Source organism: Bufo gargarizans, chromosome 8, assembly GCF_014858855.1.
Source record: "Bufo gargarizans isolate SCDJY-AF-19 chromosome 8, ASM1485885v1, whole genome shotgun sequence".
NCBI classification, from domain to species: Eukaryota; Metazoa; Chordata; class Amphibia; order Anura; family Bufonidae; genus Bufo; species Bufo gargarizans.
Genome location: NC_058087.1, coordinates 50,116,139 through 50,135,231, shown reverse-complemented (window position 1 = coordinate 50,135,231; position 19,093 = coordinate 50,116,139). Strand labels below are relative to the sequence as shown.

The window sequence follows — 19,093 nt, the reverse complement described above, 5'->3', positions numbered from 1 at the left end:
ACATACTGGTGTATGGAACATACTGCCTATATGTAGACATAATGGTATAGGAGACATACTGCCTATATGTAGACATAAAAGTTATGGGAGACATACTGTCTATATGTAGACATACTGGTGTAGAAGACATACTACCTATATGTAGACATACTGGTGTAGAAGACATACTACCTATATGTAGACATACTGGTGTAGGAGACATACTGCCTATATGTAGACATACTGGTGTATGGAACATACTGCCTATATGTAGACATAATGGTATAGGAGACATACTGCCTGTATGTAGACATACTGGTGTAGAAGACATACTACCTATATGTAGACATACTGGTGTAGGAGACATACTGCCTATATGTAGACATACTGGTATAGGAGACATACTGCCTATATGTAGACATACTGCCTATATGTAGACATAAAAGTTATGGGAGACATACTGCCTATATGTAGACATACTGGTATAGGAGACATACTGCCTATATGTAGACATACTGCCTATATGTAGACATAAAAGTTATGGGAGACATACTGCCTATATGTAGACATACTGGTATAGGAGACATACTGCCTATATGTAGACATACTGCCTATATGTAGACATGCTGGTATAGGAGACATACTGCCTATATGTAGACATACTGGTATAGGAGACATACTGCCTATATGTAGACATACTGCCTATATGTAGACATAAAAGTTATGGGAGACATACTGCCTATATGTAGACATACTGGTATAGGAGACATACTGCCTATATGTAGACATACTGGTATAGGAGACATACTGCCTATATGTAGACATACTGCCTATATGTAGACATAAAAGTTATGGGAGACATACTGCCTATATGTAGACATACTGCCTATATGTAGACATAAAAGTTATGGGAGACATACTGCCTATATGTAGACATACTGGTGTAGGAGACATACTGCCTATATGTTGACATAAAAGTTATGGGAGACATACTGCCTATATGTAGACATACTGGTATAGGAGACATACTGCCTATATGTAGACATACTGGTGTATGGAACATACTGCCTATATGTAGACATAATGGTATAGGAGACATACTGCCTGTATGTAGACATACTGGTATAGGAGACATAGGGGCATATTTATTAAGACCGGTGTTTTAGACTCCGGTCTTAATAAAGCCTATAGCTGGCGGTGGATCTGGCGAAGTTATGAAGAGGGGCCAGCATCTCAATAACTTTGGTAGATCCTGCGCCAGTTCTAAATCTAAGACAGCTTCCGAGTTGTCTTACATGTAGACCATTTTCTAAGACTAAAACAGGCCCTGCTGGCCCATCCTTGCCCACAATTTTAGACCTGGCATGAGCGGGTAAAAGTCACAGATAGCGGCGCCTGAAATACGCCTAATTTAGGCGTATTTCAGATTAGTAAATGACCCCCATGGTTATAAAAGACATACACAGACTGGTATAAGAAACATTCTGCCTTTATATGAGTGACAGAAGCCCAACATGTCCAGTAATGATCAGATTTACTCACACAACAGATCTGAACCTAAAGGTTTGGTCTCAGATGTCTTATTGTCTCTTCCCAGTGGAGTGAGCAGGACACTAATCCCTTCTTCCAGTATCTGGAGTGGACAATGGTAAACCAGGCCAGAGTCACCAGTGTGACCGGCTTAGTGCACAATGGAAACACGTCTTCAGAGGAGAGGCTGCAATAAGTTGCTGATATTCCATATTCAGAGGCCAGATGCCAGTTTAAAGCTTGCACTGATAATGGAGGGGAATAAGCCATCACTCCGGCCTGTCACCAATGAAGGGGGGGTTGATTATAAATTAATGGTATAATGTACGCAAATCCTATGGCCCTTAGACATTGCAGATGATTTCAAGAAACCAAGCATGTACATAAAGTGGTGATGGAAGCGGTCCCATGTGAAGACTATGCAAGTGTAGCAGCAGTACATTGTAGAAATACATATAGAAAGAACAAAGGGAAACATTATGTGTACTGTACATTGTTTCACTGTAACTTTATGTCTATGAGATGTCATCACACCCTAACATGTCACCACCAGAGAGGACCTTCTATAAGAACTTGAAAATAAACCATCCATTTCCCAGCATCAAGACAGATAATCTCGATTATTGGACGGTCACAGAAAAATATATAAACCGACTTGTAAGAGTAAAGAAACTTCAGGAAAGATCCAAGCAGAAGCAGGACGTGTTTTGGTGCAGAAAATCCACAAGATCTGCTTGAGGTACATGTGGATTGGACTGCAGATTTGCCGCAGATTTCCCCCCATGCATTGCAGTAGGTGAAATCCTCAGGGGAAATCTGCGACATAAACTCACATGCTGCAGATTAAGGTGGATTTAGACGGGCCAACTGAGCGGCCGACTGTCGGGAAGGAAGCGTTCCCGCTAGTCGGCAGCTCGTTCAGCGCTCATATACATGCAGCGATCTTCTTCACTGTATAAGGACGAGACATCGCTATTGCTATCCTTCGTCCTCATACAGAATCATGGCTACTGAGCAGCAGATCGCTGTTTAGACCGCAGGATCGGCTGCCCAGAAGCCATGATCGGTGGTGCCTGCACAAGCGGCAGAATTCCCCGATGAACGAGCGTTCCGCTCATTCATTGGGTGATCAGCGGCACATTCAGATGGGCAGATTGTCGGGAACGACCGTTTGCCTGATCATTGGTACGTCTAAATACACCTTAAATTTACACTGCAGATTTCAGCTGCATGTGGATGAGATTTGCTAAAATATCTGCTGGTGCTGTAATATCATGCAGATTGACTGCACACAAATTTGGGAGGGCAAATCTGCATTGTATCCATCCCATGTTGGATGTACCTGATGGAGAACAGATAAAAAAAAAAAACACACGTTAATGGGGTTTTCCGAGGCCTCCTTGATCATGTGAATGAGGCCTAACACGCAGATCTGAATGTGGATTGGGACCTGAGGTTTCACTCGTTGTGTGGCAATGTATGAAATCTGCGGGGAAAATCGAATGCATTTCAAGACATTTTGCCTTGAATTCAAGATGGATTTCTGCTGCTGCGAGTACACTGCGTTTGATAAATCGCCACTCACTAACATTGTACTTTGTTGAGTAACTTGAGCGCAATCTGTGAACACCCCCTAACTTAAAACCTGCCGCTGCAGTGGTTATCTTTCTTCAATCTTGTGTCTCCAGAGCTATGGAAATCCACAATATATTGCAGTTCACCGAATTTTTGTGTTCTGCCAGTTAAAACCAGATAGCGACACATCTCCTTTTTTTTACAAATCTGTTTTAATTTTCTGATTGCAGATTACATGATCGTGAGGGGCGGCCATCTTGCCTGAGCTGTTCTTAACAGCATTTTTTTTTTAAATTGGTCCATAGACACTCTGGTCAGGAGCGGAGAGTTTTCTAGGCACGCTCTGTGACCTGTGCAGAGGTCAGGAGGGAGCAGATAAGCTGTGATGTCACCTATTGTGAATGGTGGGCCCTGTGTTGTCTGTACACAGAGGTGATACATAATGAGGCTGCAATGATGAGGAGATAACCGCAGTAAAGTGACCTGTACAGACAAAAAGTGGTGGCAATTATTAGGATTAGTGTGAAAACTGTAGGATTTATGGTTTTTGTTACACTATGGATCTCGACATGGAAAATGAAAAATAACATCACCAAAAACGTTTAACATAACAATGTGCTTCGAACAATAGGCCGTTTTCTGATGACACACGTCGTGCCGTATCATCAGGCTGTCCGATTAACGGAATTTCATTGCATATATTCCTCATCTGCTTCACAAGCTGGTTCAGCTCTGAATATCAATGTAGTCTCCCATTTTGTTCTCGGAGCTAGAAGTTTGCTCTCCTCTGAAGGAAGACAGAAGCCTTCTCATCAACACATGTTTGGAATATTTATGGGTTTCAGATTATGCCACATTCGCCATTAACATCCAGTTTTGAAGCTTCATTTTGCAGCTCTCTCACCCTTGCACAACTCAAAGCTCATCCAGACAGACAAGGAATGCTCGGAGGGCACATTAATATACCTCAAAGGTTACAAGACATGGCCTGCTGGCTGCTGCCTACTTATTTCATGGGTTATTACCAGCCTCTGCAGATCAGCTTTTTTTTCTTCAGAGGTGCAATAGCACCATCTGCTGTGCACTGTAGGTATTGCTGCGCATGGAAATTCTAGACAATATCAACCATGACATGTGAACTACGTATACGACTTGCTTTCATAGTTGTATGGAACAAAATCCAGATAAGCTGAGAGCAGAATAGTGTTCCTTCAACAAAGTCAGAGTGGTCATGGTGTAAAATCTCACTGCCCTAACCGACAGTAAATGGATCTTCTCTGCAATGCGGGGGTTCCTGACTATACTAGGTGGCTAAATTTTAAACACAGACATATACTGACTGATATGTTCACATCCTTCAGGTGAGCACCAGCTACTATCAAGTTGAGGCCCACACTCGAAATCCAGAAGAACATCTTTGGCTAGGTTTCCCCTTTAATGGATAAAGAGGTGGACATATTGACAAGATATGACAACACTTTATGAGGAGGAACCCGACACCCCCTACAAACTGATGATTTACAACAAGAACAGGATGGAGAGGGAAGAAGGCAGACCCAAAGAAAAATTTGGGTAAGTTTTTTCTGATCTTATATGATGGGTCCAATCCCATCCTTTGTGTTATATATATATATATGACTCTTGAACAGAGCGGTGACACCGCCATATTCATGAGCCCTTCACAGTGAACCGCTGATCTCTATGGCCCCATCTTCAGAATGTTGTATTGAGATTTTGATTTGATTTTGGCTTCCAAAAGTCAAATAACCTAACTGTGCGGCTGTACCCTAAGGTACCTGCGCATGCAGAAGGTCCACATAAACCGCTGTTCTCTGTGCGGGTTTCAGTGCGTTTCCACGACAAAAGCTGCATGTGTTACTTGCAGCTTTTGGTGCATATTTTATACAATTCTGCTGCATTTTTAGTCCCCTTAGGGAACTTGAACTTGCGATCTTTTGATCACATACTATACATTGTAATACTCCTGCATTACACTGCATAACGATTCTGACAGGCAGGATGCAATAGCAGCAGGGACATGGCAGACCTGGGAGCCTTCAGAAGGCCCTGACTGCCATGAATACTCTGTTACGAGCTGTTGCATTAAGGGATGCCAACCACAGGACATCAAGAGCCCCCTCTGTCTAACCTCTCAGATGCTGTGGTCACTACTGACTGCGGCCTCTGAGGGGCTAAATTGCTGGACTGGATTTATGTCTGACCCCTGTAATGTGGCCTAAAAGTGGGCCATAGAAAAAGGAGTTCGATCCAGCTAAAGTCTTAGTCATAGAATAAAATGTTAAAGGGGTTTTCCGAGACTATAAAAAGCTTCCCTGTATGCCGGGCCCCTCTTATTGAATATACTTACCCCGCTCCTCCCAGTGCACGGAATAAAATAACCAGTGTCGGGGGGAGCAGCCAATAGCAGGCGGGGATATGAATGAGCCTCCCTAGCTTCACCCGCGATGCTATGGAGGCTCTTCCCCGTCCCCACCTGCCATTGGCTGCTCCCCCCAACGCAGGATGTTTTCATCAGCGCACGGGGAGAAGCAGCAGTAGCGGTGCGGGGACCAGGAGCGGCGCAGGGAGTGGGGAGAGGGGTAAGTATATCCACAGTGAGTTGCCCGACACATGGGGGAGGTTTTTATAGTCTCGGATTTGGTCAAAACGCATCAGAAATTTCTCAAAGGAGGGATATTTCATGGATATGAAGAAATAAAGATTTTGCTGATTTTAATCCTTTTTCTATGGCATTTGAAGTTGGTCACACGACCTTCCACATGACAGCTGGACGATACTACTACACAAGCTACAATTGGGCCACCTGATCTAACTCTTTGTTGTTTCATATTTCAATTTTATTCTATTTTGCAGTTCTATACCAGAAATATGTATTAGATTATAAGTTAGTGGATGATTGCTTAAAGGGTTTGTATCACAATTAAAATGGTTTTCTAAGATTGCAAGATTGATGACCTACAAACTACTACTACTAAATATATGGCCTTCAGGTCTACAGAGCCATGTTACCAATGAAGAGGCTGCAGCGCTCGCCCAATCAATATTGTAATCCTTTATATTCACAAGAAAATATATAGTAAATATTATATTCCTCTTTTAAATCAATTTTTCAATTGGAATCATGTAAAAACACTGCTCCTGTGTCTACATATTGCTGCTACACATTTGTTATGGCGCCCCCTGATGTTCTTTTGAGTCCACCTAATGTGTCCAGTGCTAGTGAGCAGAAGCTGTTTCTACTGCACTTATTCTTTAGGATCCTATACACAAGCCGATTCTCGGGCAGATAATAGCCAAAGAGCGTTCAAAAGAACGATCCTTAGCGATTATCTGGTGGTGTAAAATTGCCGCCAATCACCCACACTTGTTCATTGGGTAATCGCATCATTCATGTGGTCGCAAAAATCGTTGATTGCTGGCAGCAGACTGTGCTGCGTAAACAGCATCTGCTGCCGGCAAATAACTAGTCTGTAGGAGGACAAGCGATGGCATTACCGATATCTCCTCCCCATACTGTGGAGGAGATCGCTGGCGAGCAGGTGCTTTCCGGAAAGGAACACTTTCTTCCTGACAATCGCCTGAGAAATTGGCCCGTGGTAAAGGGGCCTTTACAGCTGCAGGAATAACTCCAACTGTGTGCAAGAGGATCCTGTTAGTGGAACTGAGCATGTGTGACCACTGCACTGGACACATTAGGTGGATGTATTAAGAGGGAATCAAAAGAACACTGGGTGGCACCATAAACCGAATGTAACAGCAATAACTAGACACTGGAAAAATGTAATATTTATTTACAAGTCAACTCCCTTAAAAGAGGTTCTCCAAGAACCAAGAACTCATGTTCAGATGGCCAAGCAGAGTACAGAAGAAGAAAAAAAAATAATAATAAAAACTCACCTGTCACCAATGCCTTGGTTCCAGTGCCGAGCTATATTCTCTGTTGTTTCAGGTTCCCGCTGGACTAGAATTATTAGGCGCCATCAACATACATATCACCACTGCTGGCCAATGAACATGGTCTAAGTCAGGGGTGCACAACCTGCGGCCCGCGGACCGCATGCGGCCCCTAGAGCCATGGTTTGCGGCCACAGCTGATCCTACAATCAGCTGTGTTTCTGCCCAGAGCGCCGCACAGCAGATGGATCACAGGTTTTGCTCCTGCACTGTAGCAGGAGCAGAAAGGGTCCCCGGCTATTAGTGAGAGCGGGGAAGCCGAGGAGAAGACAGAAGCGCTTTATTAGCGCTTCTGCCTTCTCCTCTATGAGCGCTCTGCAGTGTGGACCCAGCGTTCATGTGATCGCTGGGTGTCTCGGGAACAGAGGAGCGCTGCCCTGGTACAAAGCCTCTGCAGCAGGCTGCTTTCCCTGTAACTGGGGCTCCTTTGGATGCTCCAGTTACAGGGGTAATAGTACAAAAAAAAAAAGTCACTTATTGTCTCCCAAAGGTCTTTCAGTGACCTCTTGGGGAAAAATTATGTGGTAAAAATATATACAAAAGTTAAAAAATTATAAAAAAAATGTGAAAACTAAATAAATTAGAAAATTTAATAAAAAGGAAAAAGTGCTTAATAAACGAGTGTTCACTGTCCCACCACAGTCTTTTTATGAAAAAGTACAAAATTAAAAAAAGGGACAGTGTGCCCCAAAGTCTTTTTATGACCTCTTGGGGGACATATTATGTAGCAGAAATATATTAAGTAAAAAAAAAAAAAAAAAAGATACATAAAAGAAAAAACACCCACACCAATCAAAACCGTCACCATTACCGCCCCATTCACAAGAAACTTTTCATATTATATAGCAAAACGGCCTACACAAAATAGAGAACCAATTATAATAATTTATTTTGGTGTCAGTTTGCATATTTAAAGAATAAGGAGCTATAGTTTGAAACAAATATACTTTTTAAAAACGTTTTGTACAGTTTCCCCCAAATAAAAATTGTTGCAAAAATTATTTTGGTAGTCAAACAAATAAGATAGTTACAACCATTTGAACCACCACGCGCGCTAAATCACAAAAAAGTGTTTGGTCCTTAAGGCTTTTTCGGGCCTGGTCATTCAAGCGTTAACCAATAGGTGCCTTCCCCACTAGCAAGGTAATGTGCTTACTGGTTACTGCAGGGCGCCTATAACTGGATTGGCAGGAGAAGGTAGTAACCTGTGAGCTCTGTCCTCTGTAGTGAAGGAAAACGCTGATTTATAAAAAAAAATAGGCAGGATGGAAGGAAATGTTGCCACTTTTCTGGTAAAAAATGATTTTTAGCAAGTTTCTGCAGCGTGGCCTCTGAAATCGAAAATTCATAATTACCTGCTCCACTCCGGTCCTCTGCACTGCCCCCGCTGCCTCCATCTTCCGGTTCCTGCTCTGTTTACACCTGTCAGTGCATGGCCATGGTCACTTGCACGGCTCCAGTCAATGACTGGCTTCAGAAGTGACACGCTGCTTGTGGCCACATCACCGCCTAAGCCTGTCTGGAGTGGTGTATGACCATGTCCATGCACTGCCAGTTGTAAACAGCGGAGGCAATTCGAAGAACCAGAGAGGCGGGGAGCAAGTAAGTATAACTCTTCGGTTTCAGAGGTTATGCTGCAGCACGATATTTGGGACAATTACTGGGAACAAGTGTTCATAGGAGCGCTCATATCTTATATCTGGCCAGTATAAACGTGCAGCTGATCAGTTGATAAACAAGGAATTGCTTATTTGTCGGCTGATTTGCATATTTTATCAGGACGAAAGATGTCCGATTATCTGCAGCACGACTGTGGCAGTGATCACTCCTCCCCAGTCACTTTGCACTGGCTTGTGTAATAGGCAGATGAGCGCCGATCAACATTTTTTTATTTGCGGCCCCTCGAAATAGAGCGATGTGACAATGCGGCCCCCAGACCAAAAAAGGTTGTGCACCCCTGGTCTAAGTGATAGCAGGGGTCTTGTGCCGTGCCTGCACATGTCACCATTAGTTGGCCATCATAGTACATGGGTACAGGGTACCCATGTGCTATGCCAAGAGTTAGTAATCCTCTGAGGAGCACGGGCAGGAACACTAATGTGCGCTCCTGCCATACTCACAGCGCTGCTGTGGCCACATTGATAAAATGTACTCCGTATACCGCTGGGCTGTGTACAGAGAACAGAGTTTTAAGCGTACTGTGACTGGTGCGCTTTAGACAGGGAAAAGTGTAGTAAAAATAGAACATTTATTAATAAAGCACATTAGAGCATTAGGGACAACATATTAAAAGTTTGTGTGCAGGTTTAGTTACTCTAAAGGAATTTTACAGTAATGGCTATTAAATATGTAATTTTGTGTCTTGTATGAACATTTTCAGAAACAAATAAAGTGGAAACAACTAGTCATGGGAACAAAAAAGAAGTAGGAACAGATGTGCAACGAGCCCACGTACAAGTGCACCATGTGGGAACAAGACAGAGTGAACAATAAAGCCAATTTTAGTTTTTTGAAAAACATTTTATGAGGCATGAGATGCGTAAATCACACGGATCTTCAACTTGTGAGCCATAAGCGGTGCCAGATATGGATCTAGGAGAAGTAACATCACTTTGTGTACAGATACATATAACGCATGAAGGGAACTCTCAGAGGTGGATGATAAATTAAAGCGATGTTCCAGAATTGTATATAAAATGTTCCAATTAAACTGGTTTCGGCTCCGAGGTCTTGCCCCTTCTTTCTCTGGTCTTACTTACTAACACGATCCAGATCGTGTTTCTGGGAAAAAGCAGGAAGGAAGGCTGTGGCTACTGGCGAATGCTGTATGGTGGTCACCTCGGTCTCTAGATGGGTTGTTACAAGGCAACTGTGCCATTTCTCTGGCCACAAGACATAAAATAACAGAAATGTCCCCTCTTATTCATTATCCACATTGTAGCTCTGAATACCTTAGCAATGTGTTCAAAAAGGATGTACAGAAGCGAAAGTCTAGTGCGTTTTTGATGTGCCTTACTAAATAATGTAATGTAAGAGTAGCTGGACGTGAACCCGCTCTTTTGTCTTTACTGGATGCTTTTTAGATGGATCTTTTATGCTTGTTCCTCTGCTTATATTATAAAGGCACTTCCTATGGGAGCAGTGCTGCAGTAACCAGCGCTGTCCATTAGGTCTCATGCACATAGCCGTTGTTTTGGTCCGCATCGGAGACACAGTTTTGGCGGCTCGGATGTGGACCCATTCACTTCAATGAGGCCGCAAAAGATGTAGACAGCGCTCCGTGTGCTGTCTGCATCCGTTGCTCCGTTCCGTGGTCCCCCCCCAAAAAATATAACCTGTCTTATTCCTGTCCGCGTTTTGGCAGGGTGTAAAAAAAAAAACTATTCTGGTCAGGAAGGGGTTAATACATATAGCATGTATAAGGCACTATGCAGGCCGGTCTTCATAGCCAGTCTACGCGCCAAGCTACCGTAGATTTCAGCCTTCATTTAAGTCATAAAACTGGCCTATTAGAAGAGAAATTTGCTAGGCCTGCTGCTCCTGCCCTCTTCTCACAAAGTGGCAAGGGTGGCGTAGAACTGCCACTTGCGACTAAATTTTGTCTCAGTGGCGTTTAAAAAGTCACAAACACAGTTTGCAACTTTTTTTTTTCATCAGAAAACTGGTGCAGAGGGGATGATAAAGCTCACCCTATATGATAGGACTCCTCTCCCCTGAGCAGCGCTCTTGTTAACACTGTGATCTAATACTCATTATTAGTCCCCTTTAAGGTGGGTTACAATTAGAGATGAGCGAATTTCATGTAATGAAATTCGTTTGCGCTTCATTTGGTGGTAAAAGGTGAATTGCGTTATGGATTCCGTTTCCACGGACCATAACGCAATTCTATGACGGAATGCATAACGTAATGCCTTTAGAGGCATTCCGTCATAATAGAAGACTATGGGCTGCATAAGGATCCGTACTGTTTCCTTTAGGCAGGAGAGGACTCCCCTGCATAACGGAAACGGGACGGATCCGTTTTGCAGCCCATAAACTTCTATTATGACGGAATTAATAACGGAATGCCTCTAAAGGCATTCCGTAATGCATTCCGTCATAGAATTGCGTTATGGTCCGTGGAAACGGAATCCATAACGCAATTCACCTTTTACCACGAAGTGTGAACGAATTTCATAAGCAGAAATTCGCTCATCTCTAGTTACAATGGTGCCCGTGGGCCTACACAGATGACATATGACTTATAGAGGTACATTATATACTGTAATTGAACTGATGTGACTAGTAGAGGTGCACACGGTGTAAGAGGAATCACCCTTCCTCTCAAATAGCTAGATAAAATGTCGCAAGGTAACCGGGCACACTCAGTATATTAAAGCTATAGTAGTGAAGTATATTGTATGAAGTATATTGAAAGTACAAATCAATTTATTACCGGAGGATTATTGAGACCTTTTATTTTGGTAACAGCAGCATAGACTTGGCCGGCATAGACTACCATTGGAAGCAAATTCTATCACTAAGTGACCAGCATAGGTTGCTATTGGGAGAGCGTCAGGACTATTGTATTATCTTATCTATCTATTGCACTGTTCTATTTTATCATAGACTATTCATTACCCATATTTATTATTATTTATTCATTTTGTGTCTATTTAGTAATATTTTTTGGCTATTCATTCCAGCCATTTTAGGAACATATGTATGGTGTTATGATTTTATGTATATATTAAATTCTAGATGATCCCACTATACAGGGAGTGCAGAATTATTAGGCAAGTTGTATTTTTGAGGATTAATTTTATTATTGAACAATGAACCCAAAAAACTCATTAATATCAAGTGAAACCAATATAACATCTCAACAGTCACAAATATACATTTCTGACATTCAAAAACAAAACAAAAACAAATCAGTGACCAATATAGGCACCTTTCTTTGCAAGGACACTTAAAAGCCTGCCATCCATGGATTCTGTCAGTGTTTTGATCTGTTCACCATCAACATTGCGAGCAGCAGCAACCACAGCCTCCCAGACACTGTTCAGAGAGGTGTACCGTTTTCCCTCCTTGTAAATCTCACATTTGATGATGGACCACAGGTTCTCAATGGGGTTCAGATCAGGTGAACAAGGAGGCCATGTCATTAGATTTTCTTCTTTTATACCCTTTCTTGCCAGCCACGTTGTGGAGTACTTGGACGCGTGTGATGGAGCATTGTCCTGCATGAAAATCATGTTTTTCTTACCTTGCAGACTTCTTCCTGTACCACTGCTTGAAGAAGGTGTCTTCCAGAAACTGGCAGTTGGACTGGGAGTTGAGCTTGACTCCATCCTCAACCCAAAGGCCCCACAAGCTCATCTTTGATGATACCAGCCCAAACCAGTACTCCACCTCCACCTTGCTGGCGTCTGAGTCGGACTGGAGCTCTCTGCCCTTTACCAATCCAGCCATCTGGCCCATCAAGACTCACTCTCATTTCATCAGTCCATAAAACCTTAGAAAAATCAGTCTTGAGATATTTCTTTGCCCAGTCTTGACGTTTCAGCTTGTGTGTCTTGTTCAGTGGTGGTCGTCTTTCAGCCTTTCTTACCTTGGCCATGTCTCTTAGTATTGCACACCTTGTGCTTTTGGGCACTCCAGTGATGTTGCAGCTCAGAAATATGGCCAAACTGGTGGCAAGTGGCATCTTGGCAGCTGCACGCTTGACTTTTCTCAGTTCATGGGCAGTTATTTTGCGCCTTGGTTTTTCCACACGCTTCTTGCGACCCTGTTGACTATTTTGAATGAAACGCTTGATTGTTCGATGATCACGCTTCAGAAGCTTTGCAATTTTAAGAGTGCTGCATCCCTCTGCAAGATATCTCACTATTTTTGACTTTTCTGAGCCTGTCAAGTCCTTCTTTTGACCCATTTTGCCAAAGGAAAGGAAGTTGCCTAATAATTATGCACACCTGATATAGGGTGTTGATGTCATTAGACCACACCCCTTCTCATTACAGAGATGCACATCACCTAATATGCTTAATTGGTAGTAGGCTTTCGAGCCTATACAGCTTGGAGTAAGACAACATGCATAAAGAGGATGATGTGGTCAAAATACTCATTTGCCTAATAATTCTGCACGTAGTGTACAGAGTGTGCCCGGTTACCTTACTGCACATTATATACTGTATATTGTCTGATAATTTTTTTTAAATTACTTTCACAATGTATGAACGCACAAACGCGTCTTTTTCCAAACACTTCAGTTTTCCAAATGTATTTCCTTTTTTCCGATAATACAGATTTTTAGGCGTGTGCCTGCAGCATTCCCCTGTAATAGAAGATTCATACTTACCTGCTCCATGTCGCTCTGGTCCTCTTGCTGCCTCCCCCATCTCCATCTTCTTGTCTACGTACTGCTTACATTCAGCCATGCATGGTCATGGGCACATGCATCGCGGAAGCAGTCATTAGCTAGAGCGGTGCATGTGACCATGTCCATAGCCAGCCAGATATAACCAGCGCCAGGACTGGAAGATGGAGACGGCTGTTGGCACTTACTGGAAACGGCATTTAAACTGAATTCAAGTGAGTGAGAGCTGAGCACAATGGACGGAGGCTTATACTTCCGGCTCCATCCAGTGTTTAGCTTCTGAGAAGAGGGGTTGCAGATGATCGTTGGGGGTGCTGGGTGTCAGACAACCAATCTGACACTGAAGACCTATTTAGAGGCCATCAATATAAGCTGGAATACCCCTTTAAGATAACATTTTAATGCAAATCTGTCACCATTTCCGACACGGCTGTTTTACTCAATGTAATTGCTCATTTAAATGGGTCATTCAACTTTATGAGCTTTCGTACACAGCCGAGGTGGTAATCATAGTGCCCCGCCAGCTCTGCTGGTCTCGGGTCTCCCTGCGTTAACATTTGACATCGGGTCACAGGCCAATAACTGGCTGCAGCAGTGACCACTCATTGGCTGCAGTGGTCACGTGAACCAGTGTCAAATAGGATGTTGAAGAGAGGAACAGGACCTTTTAGAGTCGGCGGGACAGAGAGGAAGCTGGACCCCAGCAGCGGGGATCAGGTAAATATGGTTACCGCTGCAGGTCCAGCCAACACTGTGGGGTCTGTAAAAAAGGTCATAAAGGTGAACAACCCCCTTAATGCCTGCCATCACTGATGTGTACCCAACCCCAGATAGCACACTTAAAGGGGATTTCAATATTTCTCAATGATAAGCTGATGTTTCCATGCTTTAGACTTTCCCATGTAAAATGTTAGACCATTAGGTGATGCCATATTCTCCCAAGACTGAGGCAATTCTAAAGGATTAAGAGGTCAACTCTGCTTCAATGTAACATTATACAAAATGCATTTTTTTCAGTGTTTTCTTAGGGACAACATAAAACCCTGTGGTAAAACGCTGGACAATAAGGGGCAAATAACTTGCCCACATTCATGCTCTTCTGCATGTTCATGACTATGGCAGGGGAGGTGCCAGGCTGAACAGCAAGACAGCCGCTCGCTTAACCAGGTAGGTTGGTGTTCCAAGTGTCTAGAACAGTATTTCTCAACCTGTGGTAGGTACACACCCCAAAGGGTAGGTGCCGCAGAGCGGGGGATATGCAACATTGCCCTAGTGTCAAGCAGGCACCGCTCCACATTCAACTGTATTGTCGCCCTTAGGAAATCAATATTAAGTGGCAGAAAACACTGTACTAATTTCTCGAGACCAGTGTTCCTCAACATTGTGTGGAGGACTTAGACACTGCATTGGGAGCCCTGTCTCGGCTGCTGAACCTTAGGGTACTTTCACACTTGCGTTTTTCTTTTCCGGCATAGAGTTCCGTCCTAGGATGCATCAGGACGTCTTCAGTTCAGTCTTTTTGATCAGGGTGGAGATAATACCACAGCATGCAACGGTTTTATCTCCAGCCCCCCAAAAAACTGAAGACTTGCCTGAATGCTGGATCTGGCATTTTTTTTCCATAGGAATGTACGGTATTCGCGCTGGATCCGGCATTAAAAATACCGGTATGCCGGATGCACATGCGCAGACCGAAAAAAAGCTGGAAAAAATAAATGCCGGATACGTTTTATCGGATGACAGCGGAAAGACTAATCCGGCACTTCAATGCATTTGTAAGACGGATCAGGATCCTGATCAGTTGGCATACGCTTTGACGGATCCGGCAGGCAGTTGCAGAGATGAAACTGCTTGCCGGATCACTCTGCTGCAAGTGTGAACGTACCCTGACACCGGAAAAACGGATCCGGTATTGCAATGTAATTTTCTGACTGATCAGGCATTTTTCAGAATGATCAGGATCCTGATAAGGCTACTTTCACACTAGCGGCACAGACCTCTGACAGGCTGTTCAGTCGGGTGAAAAGCCTGTCGGATCCATCCTGCCGCTAGTGACCGTGTGCCCCCGGACTGCCGCTCTGTCCCCATTGACTATAATAGGGGTAGTTCCGAGTTCCGGCGGAGGCACAGCAACGCACGGCGAGAGGCTGCCTGAATAAATGTCGGACATGTCGTAGTTTTATTCCGGCAGCCTCTTGCCATGCGCTTCCGTGCCTCTGCCGGAACTCCGCCCCACCCACATTATAGTCAATGGGGACGGAGCGGCAGCTCAGGGGCACCCGGGCACTAGCGACAGGCTGTTGACCTGACGGAAAAGCCTGCCAGAGGTCCGTGCCGCTAGTGTGAGAGTAGCCTAAGGCTGAGTTCACACGGGCGAGATTTCCGCGCGGATGCGATGCGCGAGTTGAACGCATTGCACCCGCACTGAATCCGGACCCATTCATTTCTATGGGGCTGTGCACATGAGCGTTGATTTTCACGCATCACTTATGCGTTGCATGAAAATCGCAGCATGCTCTATATTGTGCGCTTATCACACAACGCAGGCCCCATAGAAGTGAATGGGGCTGAGTGAAAATCGCAAGCAAGTGCCGTTTCGGTGCAATTTTCACGCATGGTTGCTAAGAGGACAGTCTATTCACTGTATTATTTTCCCTTATAACATGGTTATAAGGGAAAATAATAGAATTCTTTAATACAGAATGCTTAGTAGAAGGTCAATTGAGGGTTAAAAAATTATAAACCCACCTTCTCCTCTTGATCGCGTAGTTGCCGATCTCCTTACTTCTTTAATCATGAGCTGCCAGCTAAAGGACCTGTGGTGACGTCACATGACATGGTCCAATCACATGGTCCATCATTGGATCATGATTGGACCATGTGATGTGACGTCACCACAGGTCCTTTAGCCGGCAGCTCATGATTAAAGAAGGAGATCGGCAACTACGCGATCAAGAGGAGAAGGTTAATTATTTTTTATTTTTTAACCCTCAATTGACCTTCTACTAAGCATTCTGTATTAAAGAATTCTATTATTTTCCCTTATAACCATGTTATAAGGGAAAATAATTACATCTACACAACCTTGAACCCAAACCTGAACTTCATTGCACCTGCGCGATAAAAACTGAACAACGGAACGCAATCGCAGTCAAAATTGACTGCAATTGGGTACCTACTCGCGCGGGTTTGCCGCAATACACCCGGGACGCATCCTGAACAAATCCGTCACACCCGTGTGAACTCAGCCTAAGTCTAAAAAAATGCCTGATCAGTCAGAAAAAATGACATGAGTTTGCATACAGCTTGCCTGATCAGGCAGGGAGTTTAGGCAACGGACCTGCCTGCCGGAATCAAACAACGCATGTGTGAAAGTACCCTTAAGCTATACCGTCGAAGCTGTCAGTGTCAGACTATTCAGCACATTGATGTGAATCCCCAATTGGAGCTTTTTTGTCTTGTGCCGAAATTAGCAGGATTTCTGGACCACAGGGACGAGAGTACTTTTTTTTTAACGACAGCTGTACATGGGTGATTTATTCAGATTGCCACTAGAGGGAGATATTGGATTAACAGACAGAGAACATGGAGAATTCAGGAAAGCAGATTTTTCACGGTCATGTAAATATGAAAGATCACTGCTCGGACCCCATCCATCACTAATATCGAGGTCCCAAGTCCTCCTGGGTACAGTGAGGAGGAGTCTGAATGGAGCAAAGGTCAGATGTGTGTCCTGAGAAATCAGACATTTATCGCATATCCTGTGAATAAGTGATAAGTCTTTAATGTGGCAAAAACCCTTTCCATTTTTTTAATTTTTCACCTGTTACTGAAATAAAATTGTAGGTGGCCATTTAATCAAGCTGACCACCGCTAGAGAGGTGCAGCTCGACATAAAAGCCAGTTAGATGAATAGAAATACTTGATAATAAAGTAATACTTGTATCAAATGGATATCTGGCAAAGCTGTCACACTGAGAATCAAATACCCATCCTGTTCATGCAGGTCATGACTAGGACCATAAGACTATGACTTACCATCTTGGAAGACGCGTTCCACATTAAGCCCATAGGTGGCGCAGGTTTCATAATAAGTGCATCGCTTGAGGTCATTGGAAAGCTTTCGTGCACGGGAATCATCTATTACACGAGGGTTACTGCAACTGATGGCATCTGTAGGGACAAACGTCATCCAATAACTATAGGGGCAACAACAAAGGCTTCAGGTTCAAAATCAGCTACGTAGCGGGAGGAATGCAGAACGCTGCAATAATGAGATCAAGTGGTCTTGTATCTTCCTTCACAGACCATCTCCTTGACTTAAAAGCCCAGAAGGAGCACGCACAGATATAAATCACAAGCTTTGCTGTTTCTTTCCCATATTAATCTGCTCAGCTCCTCCTGCTCTATAGGATGCCGCCTTCAGCTCAGACACCATGTTCATAAAGGTGCAACATGCAGGTCCATACATCAAACTTACTCTACTTATGCAATTCTGGATATATTATATTAGGCCAGATAGAGGATTGTTCGAAGTATCCATCAACTTTTAATACCAGTCTTGTTTCCAACCTAGCACTAGATCTAGCAAAATATCCAGCGTCCAGGGCAGATGGTAACGTATCATTCTTCACCAAGTGTTGTAAAGACTAATTCATATATAAATGCAGGTCCTCACACCTGCTTCTGGGTATTTCGCTCCAAACATGGCCACTGATGGAGGGTCTGGTCCATCGGCAGCCTCCATTCACTAGTGCATGCGCAGTCTGTCCCCAGTGTGAATGATCCACCGATGGACGGGACCCTTCATCAACGGCCATGTCCACAGTGAAGCAACTGGCAGCAGATGAATGGACCTGCAAGTATATATTAATTAGTCTCATTAAGCCATAGGACATCGTCGACGATGGTTTAATAAGGTTTACTACTAGCTGCATGCAGGAGCTGTTAATAGCACATGTGCAGCTAGTAATAGATACTGGCCAACCCCTTTAAGAGTCTAATTTTATTAATGACACATCCTAAAAGAGTCTGAGAACTGTTTTAGAAAATGATTAGAAACTTTGTTAGGTTCCCACCTGCTTTATTCACAGTTATGCTGGTGGGCAATGGAAACAATCAACAAGCTTGGTGTCAGAGATGCCCTCAACTGCACCGTACAGTGCCTGTTGTAAAGGACACTGCAAAACACCAGAGCAAGCGAAGCACAGGGTCAGATACAGAAATAATGCTCTGTAGCCTGTACAATGTGAATGCAGCTAAACTAAATCAGGGTCAGTAAAATGTAATGTACTACAAGAACGCTGCCACCGTCAGTATGCATGCAAGTGGAGATATGTGAAATATAGCAGTGACCACAGTAAGGGCTCAAGCACACGGCCTTGTGTGTTTTGCAGTCCGCTAAACGCGGATACCGGCCATGTGCATGCCGCCATTATTTTTGTACGTCTGCAGAAATGTCCTATCCCTGTCCACAAATGGACAAGTATTGGACACGTTCTACCTTTCTTGCGGTCTGGCAGAATGGACACACACTGAGGTGGATAGCACATGGTGCGTGGTCTGCATTTTTTGCGGCTACATTGAAATAAACAGGTCCACACCAAACCACAAAAATATGCAGATCGGATGCGGGAAAAATATACAGTCATGTGCACGGGGCCTAAACTTAAGGGG

The 19,093-nt window shown here is 43.7% G+C and overlaps 1 protein-coding gene across 2 annotated transcripts in view; it reads right to left on the bottom strand.

Moving 5' to 3' along the window:
- AGAP1 (ArfGAP with GTPase domain, ankyrin repeat and PH domain 1) overlaps nt 1-19,093 on the bottom strand; it is a 377,584-nt gene that overhangs the window by 147,448 nt on the left and 211,043 nt on the right. For both annotated transcript variants that reach the window (XM_044303243.1, XM_044303242.1), the window contains exon 6: nt 17,456-17,590. In XM_044303243.1, the coding sequence (XP_044159178.1) occupies nt 17,456-17,590 (135 nt within the window). The remainder of the gene's footprint in view (nt 1-17,455; nt 17,591-19,093) is intronic.